This window comes from Gadus macrocephalus, chromosome 19, assembly GCF_031168955.1.
Source record: "Gadus macrocephalus chromosome 19, ASM3116895v1".
NCBI classification, from domain to species: Eukaryota; Metazoa; Chordata; class Actinopteri; order Gadiformes; family Gadidae; genus Gadus; species Gadus macrocephalus.
The window spans coordinates 9,779,572-9,799,530 of record NC_082400.1 but is presented as its reverse complement, the minus strand read 5'-3'; the positions used below and the strand labels follow the sequence as shown (position 1 = coordinate 9,799,530).

The 19,959-nt window shown below is 43.3% G+C and overlaps 2 protein-coding genes across 6 annotated transcripts; one reads left to right on the top strand and one right to left on the bottom strand.

The window, feature by feature from the left end:
* Window positions 1-83: 83 nt before the first annotated feature.
* Window positions 84-10,842, top strand: rilpl1 (Rab interacting lysosomal protein-like 1). Of its 4 annotated transcripts, XM_060038517.1 has the most exons (10): window positions 84-768; window positions 1,660-1,807; window positions 3,532-3,650; window positions 4,072-4,314; window positions 5,056-5,268; window positions 6,494-6,544; window positions 6,861-7,015; window positions 7,304-7,408; window positions 8,712-8,799; window positions 9,338-9,438. In XM_060038517.1, exons 1-10 carry the CDS (start codon window positions 481-483, stop codon window positions 9,341-9,343), a joined length of 1,416 nt encoding a protein of 471 aa, XP_059894500.1. In that variant the 5' UTR covers window positions 84-480; the 3' UTR covers window positions 9,344-9,438. The 4 variants fall into 4 exon arrangements, with proteins under 4 accessions (XP_059894500.1, XP_059894499.1, XP_059894501.1 ...); XM_060038516.1 differs by lacking the exon at window positions 8,712-8,799 and having other exon boundaries at window positions 102-768; window positions 9,338-10,842; XM_060038518.1 differs by lacking the exons at window positions 5,056-5,268; window positions 8,712-8,799 and having other exon boundaries at window positions 123-768; window positions 9,338-10,842.
* Window positions 10,321-19,683, bottom strand: kmt5aa (lysine methyltransferase 5Aa). Of its 2 annotated transcripts, none has more exons than XM_060038539.1 (7): window positions 19,195-19,683; window positions 18,090-18,168; window positions 16,802-17,120; window positions 15,398-15,482; window positions 15,084-15,143; window positions 14,095-14,285; window positions 10,321-12,998 (listed from the first exon to the last, which is right to left on the bottom strand). In XM_060038539.1, exons 1-7 carry the CDS (start codon window positions 19,201-19,203, stop codon window positions 12,788-12,790), a joined length of 954 nt encoding a protein of 317 aa, XP_059894522.1. In that variant the 5' UTR covers window positions 19,204-19,683; the 3' UTR covers window positions 10,321-12,787. The 2 variants fall into 2 exon arrangements, with proteins under 2 accessions (XP_059894522.1, XP_059894521.1); XM_060038538.1 differs by having other exon boundaries at window positions 18,078-18,168; window positions 19,195-19,646.
* Window positions 19,684-19,959: the final 276 nt, after the last annotated feature.

The following is a 19,959-nucleotide window of genomic DNA, read 5'->3' as shown; positions in this document are numbered from 1 at the left end:
TTTATTATTTAATCAAATGATACTTTATTACATTTCTATAACAAATGGGTATCACACAACAGTAGTGCAGGATCACAGATGGCTCGTTTTTTACAGAGGACGTCCTCTCGCCCTTCTCAATATTCCTGTCATGCGCATTACGCCATGCAATCTGACCACTCACTGCCGTCATGGACAAGCGAATCTCCGGCAGGACGATGGAACATAGCCGGCGATCGCGATATCCCGAATAGACAAAGTTATACTCTCGAAGAAGTCAAAAACAAAATGGATAATTAAATGGGTTACTGCCAAGATTTTTTAACAGCCTGATACGAAAAGCCAGTAGAAGAAGGAATTGCAAGTCAACAGTTTTATGGTGGAAGGAAGTTTGTGTAGTTGCGTAGCTGGGGAACATAATAGGAAACCGGGGAGGGACTGCGGGAAGCGACCCAAAGCGGAGGACAAAACAACATATAAAACCGCAACAGAATAGCCGCCATGGAGGACTTTGGGTCGGCACTGGAGAAGAATGTGGCCGACCTGACGGTCATGGACGTGTATGACATAGCGGCCGTGGTGGGCCAGGAGTTCGAGCGGATCATTGACCAGTATGGCTGCGAGGCTCTGTCCAGACTGATGCCCAAAGTGGTTCGTGTACTGGAGATACTGGAAGTGATGGTGAGCCGCAACAGCATCCTTCCAGAGACCGAGGAACTCCGTCTGGAGCTGGACAAACTTCGCCTAGAACGGATGGATCGCATGGAGAAGGAGAAAAAGCACAAAAAGGTATTCATTGGTCAATGTTTTTGATGGGTCAAATCAGTGTTTATATGTGGCTGTAGGTTGACATGCAGTGCAGACGTATGAATCACGCTTTGCTATGGAAATACACATCCGTGATTTGTATTTAGTGCTTGATATACATTCAAATTAGTTGGAGACACCGATCAGAGAATATGTCAACATTGTCGCGTGGGTTAATCCCGAAGAGTCGACTCGCCGCCAAGTAGTTGATGACATCAAATTGCTTTTGATCCTCACCATCCCCACGTCAGATCCGAAGACCTGACGAGTGTGTGAGATTTTCCGATGGCATTCCTATGAAATCAGAATGGCACAGGTTCTCGTGACAGTGAGGAGTCTTTGTGTGTGTGTGTGTGTGTGTGTGTGTGTGTGTGTGTGTGTGTGTGTGTGTGTGTGTGTGTGTGTGTGTGTGTGTCTTGTGACTTGCAGAGATAAGGATTCTTGAAGAGGTAGAAATATTTGTTATGACACACTGTATGCAATGTAACTGACAGGGTGGGGAGAAATTTGGTTTGACTCCCAGACTATAGGATCTGGGTTTGAGCACCAATGTCTGCAGCCCACCTGTGGCCTCCATGAGCAAGACACGCTAGCCCCTACCTGCCCCTTAATTACTTCTATCATATAAAGGAATTATAACAGATTCATTCACTGTAATGACTAAAATAGTACTAAATAGTAATGAATGAAGACAACAACTTGGATTATGACATGAAGCAAATAAGCAGACAATAACTTTCTTCAACTTTCTTTACACTTTATTTACTCTGAGGAAAGATGTTTTCTGCTGATTTGCTTGAGGGCTGAGGTTCAAGCTCCACACATTAAGAGAGTGTGTGTGTGCGTTTTGGTGCATGTGTGTACCACTACTAGGAGCTGGAGCTGGTGGAGGATGTGTGGAGAGGAGAGGCCCAGGACCTCCTCACCCAGATAGCCCAGCTACAGGAGGAGAACCAGTCCCTCCTCAGCAACCGGTCCATCAAAGACCCCCTGAGCGAGGAGGACTTGCAGAGACATGAAGGTGAGGAAGAACCGCTCTCCCATGTGTAGCGGATCATGGCGACCATCTTGGTTGCCACACATTAATGAAGGTTTTAAACCGTTTATGAGCTAGATTCAAACCTTTTGGGTCTGCTTTCAGCAACCTTAAAAGGATCAATTGTTTTTCTCTATGATTTTGGATGTTAACATGCACAGTGTTCAATCTGGTTATGGCTCATAAAAGGCTATGGTCATATTCCCAGTACAGTTTTTTTATTTACACACAATAAGGTGGTAAATACTGAACAATACTGCTTGTATTTAGTGAATCAGCAGTTTTTAGGGGCAATGTGACGTGATCAAGGTCTAGGCATCCTTACCGTGTTATGCTCCAGAAAACAACTCTATTCACCTAACCGACTTGTTTTAGTGTGTGCATCTAAAGTTTAGATGCACATTCAGATTCATTCAGAGTGTTTAGAACACTCTGAATCACAATGATTGGGGTTTAATGTCTAAGAAGTCTGTCGGTATCAATCAATCTATCTATCTATATATCAGTTTGTCTATCTATCTGTCTCTCTGTCTGTCTATCTATTTATCTATTTATCTGTCTGTCTATCAGTCAGTGACGTTCTCTTGTTAACACGCACATACAAAGGCAAACAAAGCAGGCCTTCTCTGGTGCTGGCTGGTCTCTCTATCGCCCTGATAGATGCTCTGTGACGTGATGACACAGAGGGACCACAGTCTCTCTCCTTTAATCTCTCTCTCTCTCCCCCCACACACAAACACACACAACATGGACACACTGTCGTCTGTAGCCGCAGTGCACCTGCCGGATGGATGTGTTTCCAACCTTCAGAGTGTATCTTAGTCCTTTAAAATGAGGAGAGCAGGTGAATATAAAGTGGGGAACTGAGAAGGCAGAAAGAGTCAGTTTAGACGCTTTGATTCTGTGCTGTCTTTGCACAGAGTAGGCCCTCCCTCTGTTGTGACCCTGGCAGTGAATCATGGTTTATTTTAGTCTGATGTTTCTGTATGAGCCTGGGTGCGATGCATGAGTGTGTGTTTGTTTTAGAAACCAAGGATGAATGACTCAAATACATGCCGGGGTAATCTTTGCATTTCCTATTTAGTCGTTTTGAGGAAGCTTGAATACAAAACAACTTATTTACTTACTTACATTATTCACTTAAATTCACTTTATTAAAGAGCAGGAAGCAGTAAGGGCATATGGCTCCAGGATGCCGATGGGTGGGCTGTGGGGAATTGAACGAACAACATTTAGAGTCAGAGTCTAAACACCCTAGGATCAGTATGCATATTTTAAATATTTTCAAGGCCCGCTATTGGGGATGAAAACCATTCTTAAGAATACAACAAAGTTTCATTAATAGACAATAACAGCCGAACAACACAACTGTGATATACTGTGTAAACATCAAGCCAATGATAAGTTAAAGATGAGCTTGTTCATCGTCTGCTAACAGTCTGTCTAAGTCTCCGCGGGCCATTACCGGGCAGCGGCTCGGTGGTTGAGAACCCCTGCCCTCAACACTAGCTCCTCGCCCCTCCCCCCTGAGTGTTGTATCATACTATTTAACGCTTTTAAGCAGAATAAGTAGATAATAAAGATCACATATCTTTTCAGAGCGGTCCCAAAAAGAACAAATGTCCTCTTTCACGACTTCCCCTTGTGGCTGCCTGGTGACCCTGAAGTCCACCTGACACCTCCCTCCTCTTCCTCGGTGGTGTGTGCAGGTATGACGGAGCGGGAGAGGCAGGTGATGAAGAAGCTGAAGGAGGTGGTGGACAAGCAGCGGGACGAGATCCGCGCCAAGGACCGCGAGCTGACCCTGAAGAACGAGGACGTGGAAGCGGTGAGAGCCTGTTCACGTTCGGTCACCAATCCGTACAGAGATAGATCCAGAATGATATTATCCACAGTCTCAAATAGTGACTTAATTCACATTTTCACTTTCGTTCCAAATGAGATTTCCCGCCTTTTTGATCACCTGACACTTCCAAGGTCCGCAAACTCCTTGGAAAAGTCTTTAATTTGTCAACAGTGATGACAAATGAATCACTTTTAATTTTTAACAATGATAAAGGCAGCAGTGGAAAATGAAGATTTAAATCCAATAAAAAATGTAATGAATACCATTATTTGATCACTCAACATAAGGTAAGTAGGATCAAACTTATGTAATCATCATCATCCATCTCATACGCCGTCGTATCCTCCTCCTCCGCCTCTCTCTCTCTGCTGACATCCGCCCTTCCTCTTCCTCACGCCCTCAGCTCCAGCAGCAGCAGAACCGGCTGATGAAGATCAACCACGACCTGCGCCACAAGATCTCCGTGGTGGAGGCCCAGGGCAAGGCGCTCATCGAGCAGAAGGTGGAGCTGGAGGCCGGCGCACAGGCGCGGGGACAGGAAGTGGGCGCGCTGCGACAGGAAGTGACACGTTTGAGGGAGCGACTGCAAGGGGTCGCCCCCGGCGCCGAGGCAGAGGAGGAGCGGCCGTCTCTCTCGCCAACGCAGGTAAACAAAACTGGGGGGGGGCGGGGGGGGGAACGCACACTGGTGTCCCCTCTGGTGGGAGGGAGTTCTGTTTAATCCCACGCGTTGGGTTGCTTCTGTGAATCCGTGTTTAATGATGAGATAGAAAGAGGGACTTTATTATTGGATCCTTATAATGTAGTTATTATTTATACATGTGGTTGCAATGGAACTTTCAGCAGACTAATTAATTAGTTGTTAATTTTGTTTCAGCAGACAATTATGAATTATATTAATGGAAAAGGTTATGCCGGTTACAATGTGCCGATCTTTGTGCCGACTTCTCTGTGTATTTTATTTTCTTCTGTAAGGGTTTTTCTGTATCTGTGAACTTTGACGGCTATTTCTGTTACTGATGCAAATGTATCGACTCTGGACATAGCCTAGAGTCTGGTCTCATGGGGTCCTGTTGGAATTTCACCCCGATAATACAATCCCTGGCCCCCCAAACAACCCGATCGCTACCGTGCTTTCAGACACGAGGAATGAGGAGGCAAAGAGAACTAGTGGTTCCCCTTTTTCTTACACCTCCCTCCATATTCCCCCATTTCCAACATGTTCTGTATAAATCCCACGTGGGAACCTCTCTCCTTTCCCACGGACGTCTCCCTCGTTCCCAGGTGCCAGCTCCACGCTAGCCCTCATGGGGCAGAACGCTGCGTTTCCAGCTCCTTAGTTCCACCTCCTCACCACTCACGCTGTGCGCCTTGTGCTCTCCACTAGCGCGCGGCTAACCCGGCTGTGCTGAGCCGGGCTGAGGCTCTGGCCTTGTTACACCCACCCAGAGACGAGGACCCCCAGACCCCCGTGATGGCGGCGGTGGGGGGGTACCCGCCCGCCCCTCGACCCCTCTGTGTCTCCCTGAGCCCCGGGAGTCAGGAGGGAGGCGAGGAGGAGGAGGGCGGGGAGGAGGAGGAAGAGGCGGTGTTGCTCTGGGTAAAGCCGCCGTGTCCGTGGCAGGACGGGGGGGAGCGTGTGGTGTGGGACAGTGGGGGTTTGGTGTGAAGAGTGCCGTGGTCTGGCTAACCCTCTGGTCTTGATGTGTGTGTGGTGATATGGCATGACATGGTGTGGCAGGGTGGTTGAGTCGTGGTACGGGTGTTGGTCTGGGGGTTTGAACCCCCCTAATGTCTGCAGCCTACCTGTCACTCTGTATTAAACCATTTGGTCAATTACTAATCTTGAGTCCAGCAGGGAGCATGTATAGCAGAGCTTTCTGAGGGAGACGGCACAGAGCCTGGGCCGGAAATCAGGACTGCAAGGGGCGGAGTTACGGCTTATTCCCTGTTTTGTTATGACATCAAAGAAAACAAAATGGTGCGAATAGGTGAAGCTTTCATAAGGGGGTTTTATTTCGGTTTCTATGGTGCCGGTCTATATGGTGTGTGACACTTTCTGAAAGTGTTCTTGTGCTGGCAGAGCTTGAGCCTCCAGGAACACCCTGCCCTTCAAAAAGCTTTGTTTTGAATCTGGTTTGTTTTTTTTGTCTACTTAACAATAAGGCCTGCGATTAGTTTCGTAGGCAGCATGGGTGTGTTTGTGAGGACTAACCTGGCTGTGGTTTGTTTTTCGCTTCGCCAACTGGGTCAAAGGGGGTCAAGCTTCACCCATGGAAAGGCACTTCTATATATAGGGCCTTTTACAGAGGGTTGGCCTTTTAACAGCATGGGACTTTATGTCTGATCCCGGACTGTGCGTGTGGCACTGTAGATGAATGTATCGCATAGAATATATAGTTGTTATGACTGTGGTAGCTATTTTTGTGCAGTATCGTGTAACAATTATGGTTGTTTGTGGCATTTTTTTGAATGGTCTACTCGGGTATGTGCCTCATAAGAGTTCACAGCCTTAGACCTTTACAGTGGATTGGATTTGTACTATGAAATGGATAAACACAGTCAAATTCAATTTGTGCAGTGAATTAGATTTGTGAAGCAGATGTGTATTAAAAAAATAGGTCAGAAGTTGAACAGTGAAATCACATTTGTTCCGCAAATTAGATTCCTAACGTGAATACGATTGTACAACTGAATTTTTTAGGTAAATTCTTGCTGTCAGTAGAAGTGAATAACGGTCAATAGAGACAATTTTAGGGTGCGTTTCGTTGGTATTTGGGAAGGGACCCCAAAGTCTGACCCGAAGTTCACCCGTTTACCACCAGGAGGCGATGTACCATGAGGACATGCCTGCTGTGTTCGAATATTTCACAAAGGTATCCTCTCTCTGCCCCTTCCATCCTTCCTCTCCTTCCTTCCCTCCTTTCCGTCTGACCACCTGGCCTTCCTCTGCTTCTACCCTTCTTTATATCCGTTCTTTATTTCCATCCTATCCTTCCGTCCATCCATCACACCTTCCATGCATCCATGCTTCTGTCATTCCATCCTCCTTTCCTCCCTTATCCTCCCTTGACACCTTCCTCCCTCCACCCTTCTTTCATGCTGTCCATTCCGTCCCTCCTTGCATGCGTCCATCCACCCTTCCCTCCCCTGCTTCCTTCCTTCCCTCCATGTTGTTCTGTGTCCCCGCAGGAGGCTCAGGGGGAGGAGGAGGCGGCGGGCCTGGACCAGAAGGACCCCAACCGGCCGCGCTTCACCCTGCAGGAGCTCCGGGACGTCCTCCACGAGAGGAACGAGCTCAAGGCCAAGGTGTTCCTGCTGCAGGAGGAGCTCGCTTACTACAAGAGGTAGGACCCCGATGGAGCCCACAGGAATCTGGATTACCCTAATATTAATGTTAATCCCAGAGGGGCGATGGCTCACCAAAGCACTACAAAAAACGAAAACATTGAAACATAAAAACGCATAGACGGAGAAAACATTGAATAAATGTATAACCGACAAATAGGTCAAACAGAATGAAACTTCAAGAGATCCTCCGACATATATGTGTAGCCTGTTTGCCAGGTTGTTAGATGCCAAATGACGGTGAGTTCAGAAGTGACGCCAGGTGACGGTGTCGTCTCTCTTTGCAGCGAAGAGGCTGATGATGAGGAGATGACCTCGTCTCCCTCCCCTTCTCCTGAGCCCCGAGGTCGCGGCCGCTCCACCCCTCAGCCGGAGTCGGGAATCAAACGCCTGTATGTTCTACCTGTGGACACACACACACACACACACACACACACACACACACGCAAACATGCAGACCCACACACGCACGCAGGCACACACGCAGGCACACACGCACGCAGGCACACACGCAGGCACACACGCATGCAGGCACACACACACACACACACACACACACACACACACACACACACACACACACACACACACACACACAAACATGCATGCACACAAATGCACGCCACACACACACACCCTAATATCTGGAGTCACACTAATATTGTGCAATCATTATTATTTGTATAAGAATAGGAATACAAGTATATAAAAGTATTTAAAAATGTACGGCCTTAGATAAATCTTTATATACTTTTACATATATTATGTACACTATATTAAGGGTCGTGGTTATTTAGGATAATTTCTTTTCATTCTTTAGTGAAAAAGCACATTTATACAGTATATTATTCGATTTTATTATTACACGTTTTGTAAACTAACGGTAACATACTGACCGTGTGGTGTTTTTGATATGTTATTCCCATTAATCCCCAGATGTTCCCCAGAGCCTCAAAACACTGCATGCTATGGCTTATTAACCAGGGCTGACATAACCATTCATTATAAAGATCAGTGTTGGCTTTGGTATTCATCGCACAAATACAGAACTACATTATAGACAAAACATTATACTAGTTGATGGGTTAATGAAGAAAGGCACTTGATTGGAAATTTAAAAGGAGGATCGTTGAAAATCTAGCGTTGGCAGTAACTTGGAGCATGGTTTTAGCGTGTGGCATGCGGACAAAAATCCTTCTTAACCACCCGTGGAGCTTCTGAAAGCTGCAAGCCTTTCACAGACTCTCTCTTCACCTACTTCGATTTTGTTTTATAAGCGGTTATCGTTGGCATCAAAACCCATGACTATGTGCAGAACCAACCGCGTATGATCGACCTGTCATTCCTTTAGTGTGTGTATATGTAGAAAATGCATGCACGGGTATGTTGTAAGAGATGCCCCTTCAACCAGTTTGGCCTGCCAGTATCTCTGTAATTTCCCAAGTTGTAGTTTTAGGAAGTAGCATCTTCATTAACTACATTTATTTTAAGAACAGAAGTGGAAATAAGGAAGACAGAACTTCATGGTTTATTGTGCTTTAGAAGGAGTGTGAGTGTCGTGAGAGGAGAAGTCGACTTCAGTCTTTCTATCTTTGTTCCGGCTCCTCATCCACTCTGTGTCTCCTCCTGTGTTTTCCCCTATTTCTCATGTCTCTTTGTGTCTTTCTGCCCTTACCTCTATGTGTCTCGTAACAGGATCTTCACCGCTATTATGCCGATGGTGGCGGCGGGTTTAATCCCGGACGATCCCACTTTACAGCCAATCAGACGCCTCATGTCACTTGTACGACCATGCCCATTGGTTGGCCTTCATGTCTCTAGATTTTCTCCACTAATGACCTGCGTTGCGGCATGCTTGTCTGTCCTGGGCCTAGACTACTTCTCACTTTCTCTTCCCTTGTATTCTGATTGGCTAATCGTTGGGGACTTTTACAATCAAGCAAGAGGAATTGGCCAATCAGAATACACGTGAATGCCTTTCCTGTCCTGTCCACTCTGTGTCCCTAACTGATATAATTACCTTCCCTCTTACGTAGACCTCTTGCTCTGAGCTTACTGAGAATAATACACTAAAATTAGCGATGAACGATTCTAATAAGTAGTCAATATCTCTGTTGTTTTCTAATATAACGACCCAAGTTGTTAACAGAAAAGACAGGATTAATACTAATTGCCATAATCTTAAAATAGCTGATATTACATAACATAAAACATTTAAAAGGAGATCACAATTTCATAACAAATTGATCAACAGACGTAAATCATGTCAGTCATTTCAGTTTATCTTTTTATAATTACCTCTTCTTCCTCCGTTTCTACAGGTTTAGCTTCTTCTCGCGCGACAAGCAGCGCCGTGGCGGCCATTTTGACGGTGATGGCGGCGTCACTGTCGGGGTCGGGCCTTGGGGTGGGCCAGGAGACACGTACACAGAGCAGGCCCAGGAGGCTCTGCAGCACATATAGTCCCATCTGAAGACCCCAAGGGCCTTATTCACCTTTAGCAGCAAGCTGCGCTCTAACCGCTAGCATTGACTGCGCGTTCAGTTCCCCCAAAGAAGGCTTCATGGGAAAGCTCCCCCTAAAACAAAAAGGACTTCCTGTCATCACTAAAAGGCATTGCTGTGTTCTGCTTGCGACTAGATGATAGATGGAATTGCTGGATGGTTGGAGGGATGGGGATGACACACAGATCAGCAAAGAGGGAGCTTATCCAACGAGGGTCATTTTGAGAATGTGATCAAACGTGTGGAACTGAGAGAATTAATATAAGAAGACATGTACGCATGTACGCACAATAAGATTCCTTAAATCCGAAGGAGGGAGTTGAGACTTTAACAGACTCAACAGATGAGAGTTTGTGAGCACTAAATTGGGGGAAACAAGCATGTTGCGGAACCCAGAACTTATTTATTTTTGTCTCAACATTTACCAGCCGAGAATAATTCCATCATTAGCTTTGATTGTGATAGTCAGTCATTTGCGATGCTACACTGTGCCATTACAAAGCCACAGGCATGTGCTGTTGCTCTGATTATTTAAAGCAATAGTTTTAATGATCTCCCAATTATATTAATCACACAAAACTTATATTACAATATTCTGTCCGATGACTGGAACACATTTTCTTTTATAACAGCAATTAGTAATTTTGTAAAAAAAAAAAAAAGTTTACATTATCATGTCAATGAAGACTAACACTATTTAAAACTGACTAATATACGAATTCATATACAAAATTATCCCATGTACATTTCTTCCCACCCTGACAATTAATGAAGTGAATTTTTTTTTTTTACGTCAACACTTGTTTCTTATAAGCATATTTTACATTAACATTTTCATATGACAGAGGACTATGGTTTCCTATATATTTATTTTAAAGTGAGTTTTTAGGGTTAGTTTAGGCAACTCCCTCCTCCCCAGCAACTTAGTTGGCCCGCCGTTTGTAAGAACATGAACATGATCATATTGAAAGAATCACACTTTAACCAGAAAAGGCTGTGTTCAAAACGTTGCAAATTAGCCTAGCCGCTACATTTGGACATTTTGACGTGGTTTAAAAACAATTTCCCTGTAAGTAGTCACGCCCGTAATAATAAAGTGAGGTTTAGTTTTGACATTCACGTAAAAAAGTCCTTCACCCATTGTTTCAATCGATGAGCTAAAAAATATCATCTTATGTACTATAGAACCGGATCTAGTGAAACCATTATGGGAATTGTTTCTGAATGCATACTGAAGCTGAATGGAAATGTGAGAATATCTCCCGATGGTTACTTAGGCTGCCCAGTTGAATATGTATATGCAATAAAATAAGTATATTTAATTGTCATTAATTCATTGGTAATATGCGATAATGTTGACGATTCTGAGCTCCCAAATTTGTTATGTGAATCAGTGATATATGTTAAATCAGTGATAAAGGGTTCAAATGCTCCATACTTCAATGTTTAATTCATAAACTTACATATAAAATCATCTTGCAATGTTTTTAATGGGCCACAGAAATGTTTCAACTATTTCGGCTGTCCCATAGTTAAATACGCCTTCCACCTCATCGACGTGAATTAGACATACATCTTGTGTTTGGCATAAAACATGTTTATTTAGATTCATTTTAACACTACAACAGCCAACATTTTATCCCCCCCCCCCCTCCCGTAACAGAGTTCCACTTCAGTTTTATTGCATATTATACACAAGTTAAAAGGATTAAAATGGTAACAGTGTGTTTTAAGATGAGAGAAAATATATTATGTGTAAAAAAAAAACACCCTAATTAGATAGTTAGGTAGGGATAGTAGAGAAGTAATTACATTTTGTGTTCTAAAAAAATAATTAAGTCGGTATATATATTGTAATACCAGTATTCCTGGAGTCTTTTAACATGAAATGGCTTGGATTTGACCAAAATGTAAATGTTTCTGAATATGGCAATTTGTAGCACGTTTCCTTTGAGATAATCAAAACCTCATTTTGCCCCATGCAAACACTTGTGACATTTATAACAAAATAATATTAACCAAATTGTTTTATCATCAACTGACTCCAACAGATGAAATGAGGATTTTTTTGGACATCAATTCAAATTCTCGCCTACAAATCGAAATAGTGTCCAATGCGAAGCATTTCATAATGCTGTTTAAGATGGCATGGACCTCTGATGTCAAACACACATGTGCGATCTGAGTCTACCGTGGAGTGTACAGACGTGTACTGCTGGGGAGGTGAAATGTGTGTGTCTGCTACTTCAGAACCTACTCCCACCTCTGAGACGGATATGTGTCTATTATTTAAATATAAAACAACAAGAAAGGTTTCAATGCAAATTCAAAAAAAATGTACAGTTGGAAGTAGGAGGACGAACAAACCGTTGGTTTTGTGGGCGTCGATATTGCTTGAGAATACAATTATGCGCATGAGTGTAAAGTGATAAATTAAAATCATTAGTACAAAACAAATCACCAACCGATCAAAGTAATGGAGTTTGTACCAAATAATACAATTAAGCCTTATTCAGTCACAATCGAGATTGTAGTTTTTTTTATACAAACAAGCGAAGGAATAAAAGCCTTTACAGAGAGGGGCTCTATAATCATTGTCATCATGATTAAGTGCATAATTTATGCCTAACAAAAGAAATGTGTGATTTGAATAAATATATATTTTTTTCTTCTAAAAGTAATAATGACCTTCTGTCTTGTCCACCATTAAGTAGTGAACATTTGACAGTGTTGTCGTATATATACGTACATATATTTGTTAATATCTAAAAGAAAAACAGTTACACTATACAGTTACTCAAAGTGACAGTCCCACTGGCTGAAAACAGACTGGAATTGCACTTTTCTTTCTTTTCTTTCATTAAAAGCTTTATGGCGGAGTAAATATAAACTTAAGTAAGAGAAAGGGGGATAGAAAATGCTAAACAAGAAGTACCTGGCTGTCCGCATGCTCTGGGATCACTGGATATAGAGTCGTAATACAAACTGTACAAAATTAAAGCGCGGCAAAAAAAACTAGCATCTATCATACAGAAAATAAAATACAAAGTGAAAGGTTGTAGAAAGCAGATGTACCTCATTAAACTTCAGCAAGTCTCCCACCCCCTCCCTCAGAGACTATCACCAACCCCCAAACTCCTCACAAAAGGTACTAATTATTCTCTACTAAGGCATTTGAATGGTCGCTAACGCAGAATACCAATGTTCGATTTTTTCCCTTTTAACGGATCACCTCCATGCGTTTCCCCTCACTCCCTCCCCCGCCGGTCAGTACTTGAGCCAGGGGTGGGCGGCGATGGACTCCTTGCTGCGGTCGCCGTAGTCGTAGAGCAGCTCCTCGCCGTCGTCGATGTCCCGCGACGCCACCAGGATGAGGTGGGGCACGCCGTTGATGTCGTGCAGTTTGGTCTGGCAGTTCCCCGTCTTGCTGTGGTTCAGCAGCCGGCCCATCCGCCCCGTCTCCTTAGTGGCGTCCACACTGAGGGGAAAGAAATTAAAGGGATTTCAATGACATGGTGTAAACCCTTATCATTGATAGGATTGTTATAAAATAAGCGAAAAAATAATAATTAGAAATATTTTCTTATTTATTCTATTTGATGACAATGTTTCTATGTGAAGCACTTTGAAACTTTGAAAAACGTATGAAAAGTGCTACGTAAATTAAGTTGCCTTGCCGTTATTATAAGTACATTTTGAATTTATCTATACAAAACTCAATCAATATAATATTGATGGCAGGGAACTTCAGGAGCATCTTTTAGTCATGCGATTTATCACCTCTGAAACTGCCAATTTCAGTGTGTGGGGGATCTCTCTTAAGGCGGTCTGTAAACACTGGAAAAGCCATCGGATATGAAATAATGCTCACGTCCCGATGACGACGACGCTCATGAAGGCAAAGTGTTGCCCTCTGACAGTACGTCATTTAAAACCAAAGAGGAGTGCCGGGCTAATTTAAATACTTTCTTGGGTATTGTCGCGGAAACTTGTCCATTTGTGCAACTCACTGTGTGTAGGATCACATCATTGTTTGGTGTTATAGCAGCAAGCCAAAAGTGCTCTTTTGGTAGAATGTAAGCTATAATTTGAGTGTACTCTGTTCCAAAGCCACCCGTCCACTCCAGTGAAATGCGCTTTGAAATGATCTGTTCTGTTGGCCCGCGGCTCTGCCTCTGCACGAGACGATTACGATTTTAGACATCTCAGCAGCTCTTCCCCTATTGGTTAAGGGAATCCATCTTCCCAGGCAGGGACATTCGCACACAAAGCGTTATCACGTATCCACCAAGGGTTCTTAATGCAACACTTCTCAATGGAGTAGAGAAGCAGAGAAGGGGTGAGCAGACAGAGAGACAAGGGGAGTTTCTTTTGGGTCGTTTTCTGCTATCTCTTTCTTCTCAAACCTTAACTCCAGCCCCTTGAAGCTGGTACACAAATAGAAATAAACCATTGTGGTGTAGAGCATTTTTGTGTTTTTATTTAGATCCCCGTTAGCTTTTGCAAAGCAGCAGCCGTCCTTCCCGGGGTCGATCATATTTCAGCGTGACCAATACAATGTAGAAACCAGTTACCAGTAAGTCTTGTCGAGGTACTGGAAGTAGTACATGTAGCAGCCGGTGGCGGGGTTCTGGGCGTACTCGGCCTCCCTCCTCTTGGCGTCGGGGATCAGCAGCAGGTCTCCGTGGTACTCCACCACGTACTCCCCCTTCTGGAAGCCCCGCGTGGAGAACACCCCCCGGCCCTTCTCCTCGATCTGCTGCACCTGGGGACCCGGGACACACAACGCAGGTCAACATGGAGCACAGTGTAGCACAACACAACACAGGTCCATACGGAGCACCTTGACGCACAACACAACACAGGTCAACATGGAGCACCGTGACGCACAACACAACACAGGTCAACATGGAGCACCGTGACGCACAACACAACACAGGTCAACATGGAGCACCGTGACGCACAACACAACACAGGTCAACATGGAGCACCGTGACGCACAACACAACACGACAACAAAATTGTTATCATTTAACTCTTCTTGTATTAGTGGTAGTCTGTAGTTATAAAGACAGTACATTTCAACCAGTTACTACCATTTCGTCACTTAAATGTTGCTTTTATCCAAAGCGAATTGCATTCAATTAGAGATATGGCGTTAAGGAGCAGGTGGGGCGGTAGGGGATCGTCTCGCTCATGGATGCCTGGTCTTTGGCGGTTGGGAATTTTACTTGGAGCCCTTTGGCTGGGGGTCAACCGCCTTTAACACCAGCACACCTCCCACTATACACGATAGACTTTCAGTCAAAGATAATATAAAATGTATACAACGTGAAAGAATAACAGGATACAGAGAATCTGAAACAGCCCTTCCTATCGCGGGTTAACAGGGCATCATGCTACAATTTTTCAGAGGAGATTCCCAGACAACAGGGCTGACTGTTGGTCAGTCACACTTCCAAATAAATAGTCCCAACATCCACGGGAGCAATACAATGTATTCCAATAGCAAGATATTGGATCATTTATGTTGTGTGTCACCCTAAAAACAAAAACAACATACCTCCATTCCTTCTTCGATACCGTTTGTGATGAGGTCATCGATGTGCCTCTTCTCCTCAAACTGCCCATGACATGAGACGCACCATTCAAAACAGGTTAGAACAAAACAGATTACTTTCAATCTATGCACACACACACACACACACACAGCTTGATGTCAAGACACGCACACGCATGTGCACATACAGAAAGCCACAATCTGTAATTACAACCCATAATCACAAACACGAGCTCAAAAGTAGAACAGGCACAATGTAGATGGATATTAAATATGTTCATATTTCATATTAAAAGACTATATTCAACTCTTCTCACCTTGAGCTCTGCTTTGCTCTTCCGTGAGCTGCGTCTGATGGGGAAGTAGTCGGTGACCCTCCTGTTCTGGGAGTTCCTATCCGCTCTGTTATAAGAAAGAGGACACAATAACACAACCATAACACTATTGTTTCTATTGTTCCGGTCCCTGATCACCCAAACAGGGAAATGTGTTAATTAAATTCAAAGTTCAAATTGGCAGATGTTATATGTCATCCATTAATAAATATTTTTTTCTTTCAAATCAAACTGCTATATTTGCTCATGAGAGCAGATTGACAGATTTTAGTGGGCGTGGCGGTAATATGATACGGGCAGTTTGATTGACATCTACCTGGTCCAACCGGATCTAACCGTTGGGCAGGCGAGTGTCAGAAGTGGGCCGCCTATTAACGGCACGTCCAAGCGTTTCTGAATGTGACTGAACAACCAGGAAGAAGATAGTAAACCTTTTGTTAAATTCGTCCGACACTGTTTGTCTCAGGCGTCACTAACACATATTACGGTTCTGCTATTTTCCTGTACCAGAGCACGGGTATAACACTTATATTCACTCGTTAAGTCTACCACCTGTGACCTGGTACATATAAAAAGCTAATCTATAGTGGTACGAGGGACACTGTGCTCATCCTACGATGATGACTCAGTAAAAAGGGGTCCATTAAGCCAGCCGTTTAGAAGGAATAGTGTGCACAGGGTGTGGGACTGGGATAACGACGCCTCAGAACAAGAGGATTGACTTTAACCACTGGATGCCAACTCCCGCTAAGACAAACATCAATTGAAACAAGTTACAGGTTTGGGTGACCAGGGACTTAAGCATACCGTTATAGTGTACATGTATGTATACCGTTATAGTGTATTTTACCCAGAGAAGACGCAGCTTCCCCGTGTACATTAGTACACGGGGGATTAGCATTAGTATAGTATTTATTTACAGGCTGAACGATATGGCGACAACATTGACGTTTCGCAGCAATGGGCCGAAGCAATCAATCAGTCAATGCGGCCTCTACTTAATATATTCCTAGGGTTATGACCTCCGGAAGTCCTGTCAATCAGATTCTGTCGCTGCTTTTAAATCTCTCCTCAAACCTGATTTGTTCACATTGTCTAATCAACTGCTGCACTGCTTTATCTGCACTTCCTACTGTGGTTTCAGAGTTTCCTCCAGTTTATTGAATCTTTCACGTTCACTTTTTTAAACATGAAAGGCGCCCAGAAATAGAAAATACTATGATTATTAGGTTTATTATTATTAATAAAGTAAGACTTATTGTATTAATCCCTCATCCCTGACAAGAATTTAGGGTATCTCAGCAAAAAGTATAGGACAGTAAGAAGACTGAAAAATGATCATGAATGACCAAATAACATTGATTAACCTTAACATAATTAACTTACATTCTGAGTGTGGCCTTCTTCCCCCTGGCCTTGTGCCGGGCCGCTCTCCTCTGCCGGATGGCGTGGTTAGTGTTGGTGGTGGTAGTGATGGAGAGGGTGGAGGTGTTGTTGTGGAGGGGCATGTGGGAGATACTGTAGCCCAGGGGAAGTGATCTCTCCGTGGGGGCACAGGCGTGGAGGCAGGGGGTCTGCTGGTGGTGCTGGTACTGGTGCTGTTGGTGCAGAGCCGGCTCCTCCGGCCAGCGCGGGGAACACTGGCTGCTCTTCTTCTCTGAGAAGCCGTCATAACTCTTCAAGCTCGTGGACGTGAGTCTCCTTCCTGGTGTGATTGAACAGAGATTCAGAGTTGAGTGGAAGTGTTTAAAGTTAGAGGTGCCGTGTGTAGGATTAAGGGGCATCTGGAGAGGAGGCATCTCTATCAGCCCCCTCACTTCTCCCTTCCTAACGACGTAGGAGAACTACGGCGGCCTGTACTGGCCTGAAAGGTGCCAGAGATGTCATGTTATGTCATTGTCTATGACGGCATTGAGTAACCAAGTGATCGCTATTAATAACGCATCCTCTCTAGAGCCGTTTGTCCTTTCAGGGCTACTGTAGAAAAATGGTGGTGTAACATGGCAGGCTCCGTGCAAGAGGTCTTTGTAGACATAGAGGGCTCATTCTAAGGTAACAAAAACAAAAATGACTAACTACTTTTACCTATTTTCACGGGATTATACACTAAAAAAAAACATACCATGAATATTACATTCAATTTCTGGCAAGTCTGTTTCTCAAGACTGCCACTAAATTGTACGCACTTCACCTTGAAAGAGTTTAAAGGTTTAACACAAATAAAGAGAAAAGCATTGGTTGATAAGGTGTTGCGAAGGTGTGCTTGAATAATGCAGTTTGTGAAACCTGAAACCTCAGGGAACTATGTGTCGTGCTCGTGCCCACTATGCATGATTGTAAGTAACTAGATAGGATATTCTGGTTCCTCTACGTTAACAGATGACCACTGCTAAATTATACACAGAATACATCCACAAATATGATGTTCTATTCTGTTTAAAATACCACTCTTTCCTCTGGTTATCTTGAATCTGAATAATGTTGACAGAGATGTTTCCAAAGTTGCATTTTGCAATCTTTTTAAATGTTTCTGAATATTTCATGCTTTAGTTTTTTAAGAGTCAGAACACGACTTTAACAACGTTGCATTGTAGTAAATCCAAACAATGACCCTCAACAAAACTATCAATCAGTTACGGAAGAGAACTAGACCATATCTCACCATACCACTCACCATCCTCGTCCTTATGTCCAGGAGACCTGGAGTTGTTACAGCTTAACAGCGTGATGGAATGACTGTTACACAAGATGTCCTGCAAAAAAAAGTGAGCAGAAACAAATGGACAACTTAAGTCCAGGCTTTTGTACGTTTTCCAAATTCACCAAGCACGCACGATACAACATTTCACGTCAGTAACATTGTCAAGGTACATTGTTCTATACAAATGTAAAGTGTAGCCTATTGATCAGCTATTGTTGTAATGACATGAAAAATAATGAAAAGAAAAATAATCACATCAACATCAATTACAAGTGAGTGGGCAAGAACAATCACTCTATCCAACAAATTACAATATCCCAGCCTATTATGACCTCTTCTTTACCCGACAAACGAGTGTTCATATATATATATATATATATATATATATATATATAATATATATATATCTCAGTATATTGCCCTAAATAATAATAAATATATAAAATCCCTAAAAGAATAGAAGCAAGCAACGATAACAGCTCGAATAGAAGGTAGAGGTGTTTACTGTCGAGTTATAAACACGTGATAGACCACGAAAGACCACTGTAGGTTTCTGGTTTAATCCGACCATCTTCTTAACGTGCTTATTACAAAGAGTTAATCGGCCTTCGACCTCAAATAAAGTTGATGTTGTTATAAACTTCGAGCACAGTGACATCCCAGACTGGTAAACTTGTGTATGGGCGGGGTTGGGGACATCTTGCTCCAACACACCCATAATGTCTGCTATCGTTACTATTAAAGGCCTCCCGTCTGGTCGTCGTTTTCTCATGAAACCCCGACGGGGTTCCGTATCGTTCCACCAGCAATTCATAATAAACATCTTATGCCATATCGCGATCGTGCCTATATCAATAATTGGGATGATAGCGCTAGTCCGACTGTCCCATTCAATTGTGCATGGTTCGGTGGAGCCTGGCAGTCACATGCAGGCCAGCCGAAAACACGTTCCATAATATTCTAATCATCCCGTTAATGATTGACACAGAGAGGCACGCCGCGACCCCCTCGTCCACAGATTTCTATTTTTCATATAAATATAAATATACTTTTGTTTAATGCTGCGATCCAGACTTACCCCGTTCATCTCCGAATTGTTTTTGTTGTCCTGGTAGTATTTTGTACTTTCTCGGATCTGTATTCCTGCCGCGAGTGAAGTGATTGATTTCGTGATCGACTTGTCTCATCCGTCACATATGTATTGCATATCCGCTAATCCGGTGTAAAGCATTCTCAGAAGATTCCCTCAATGTGGTCAATTTCTGTTTTAAAAGTCCTGATCCGAATGAGCCTCCATACTCCTCCGCCATGTTACATACAATAGGGGGCGGATTTCTCCCTCTATTGGTGGCGGCTTAGCCAAAGTAGCACAGTGTTGGCCTGAAACTAATCTGGAATACATGAATCAGACATTAAATAAATATACCCCAACATTTAAAAAGATTCATTTTTAGTTAGGATAGGTTGATGGGAGTAATGTGGCTTTCCTACACGCATAAATGCAAACCGAAGATTTGATGACGTCAGGTTTCATAACTTCATCATCCCAACAACTTCCAACTGCTCGTTGATGACACGGTTCCCATGTTATTGTGTTTTTTTCGCATAACGAACCTGAAATATACATAACGCAAAAAACATATGTTACATAATTTACAAGTATTTATAAATAAATCTACGACAGAACAGACGTTTGAATACATTAATATAATGTACATTGCAAATTGCGTGGCATGATAATAATTCCACTGCATTAAGTCGTTTATGATTTTACACCAAAATATAATATTTTTTATTTGGGATAAACAACACATAAAATAAATCATAATAGAAACACTGGCGA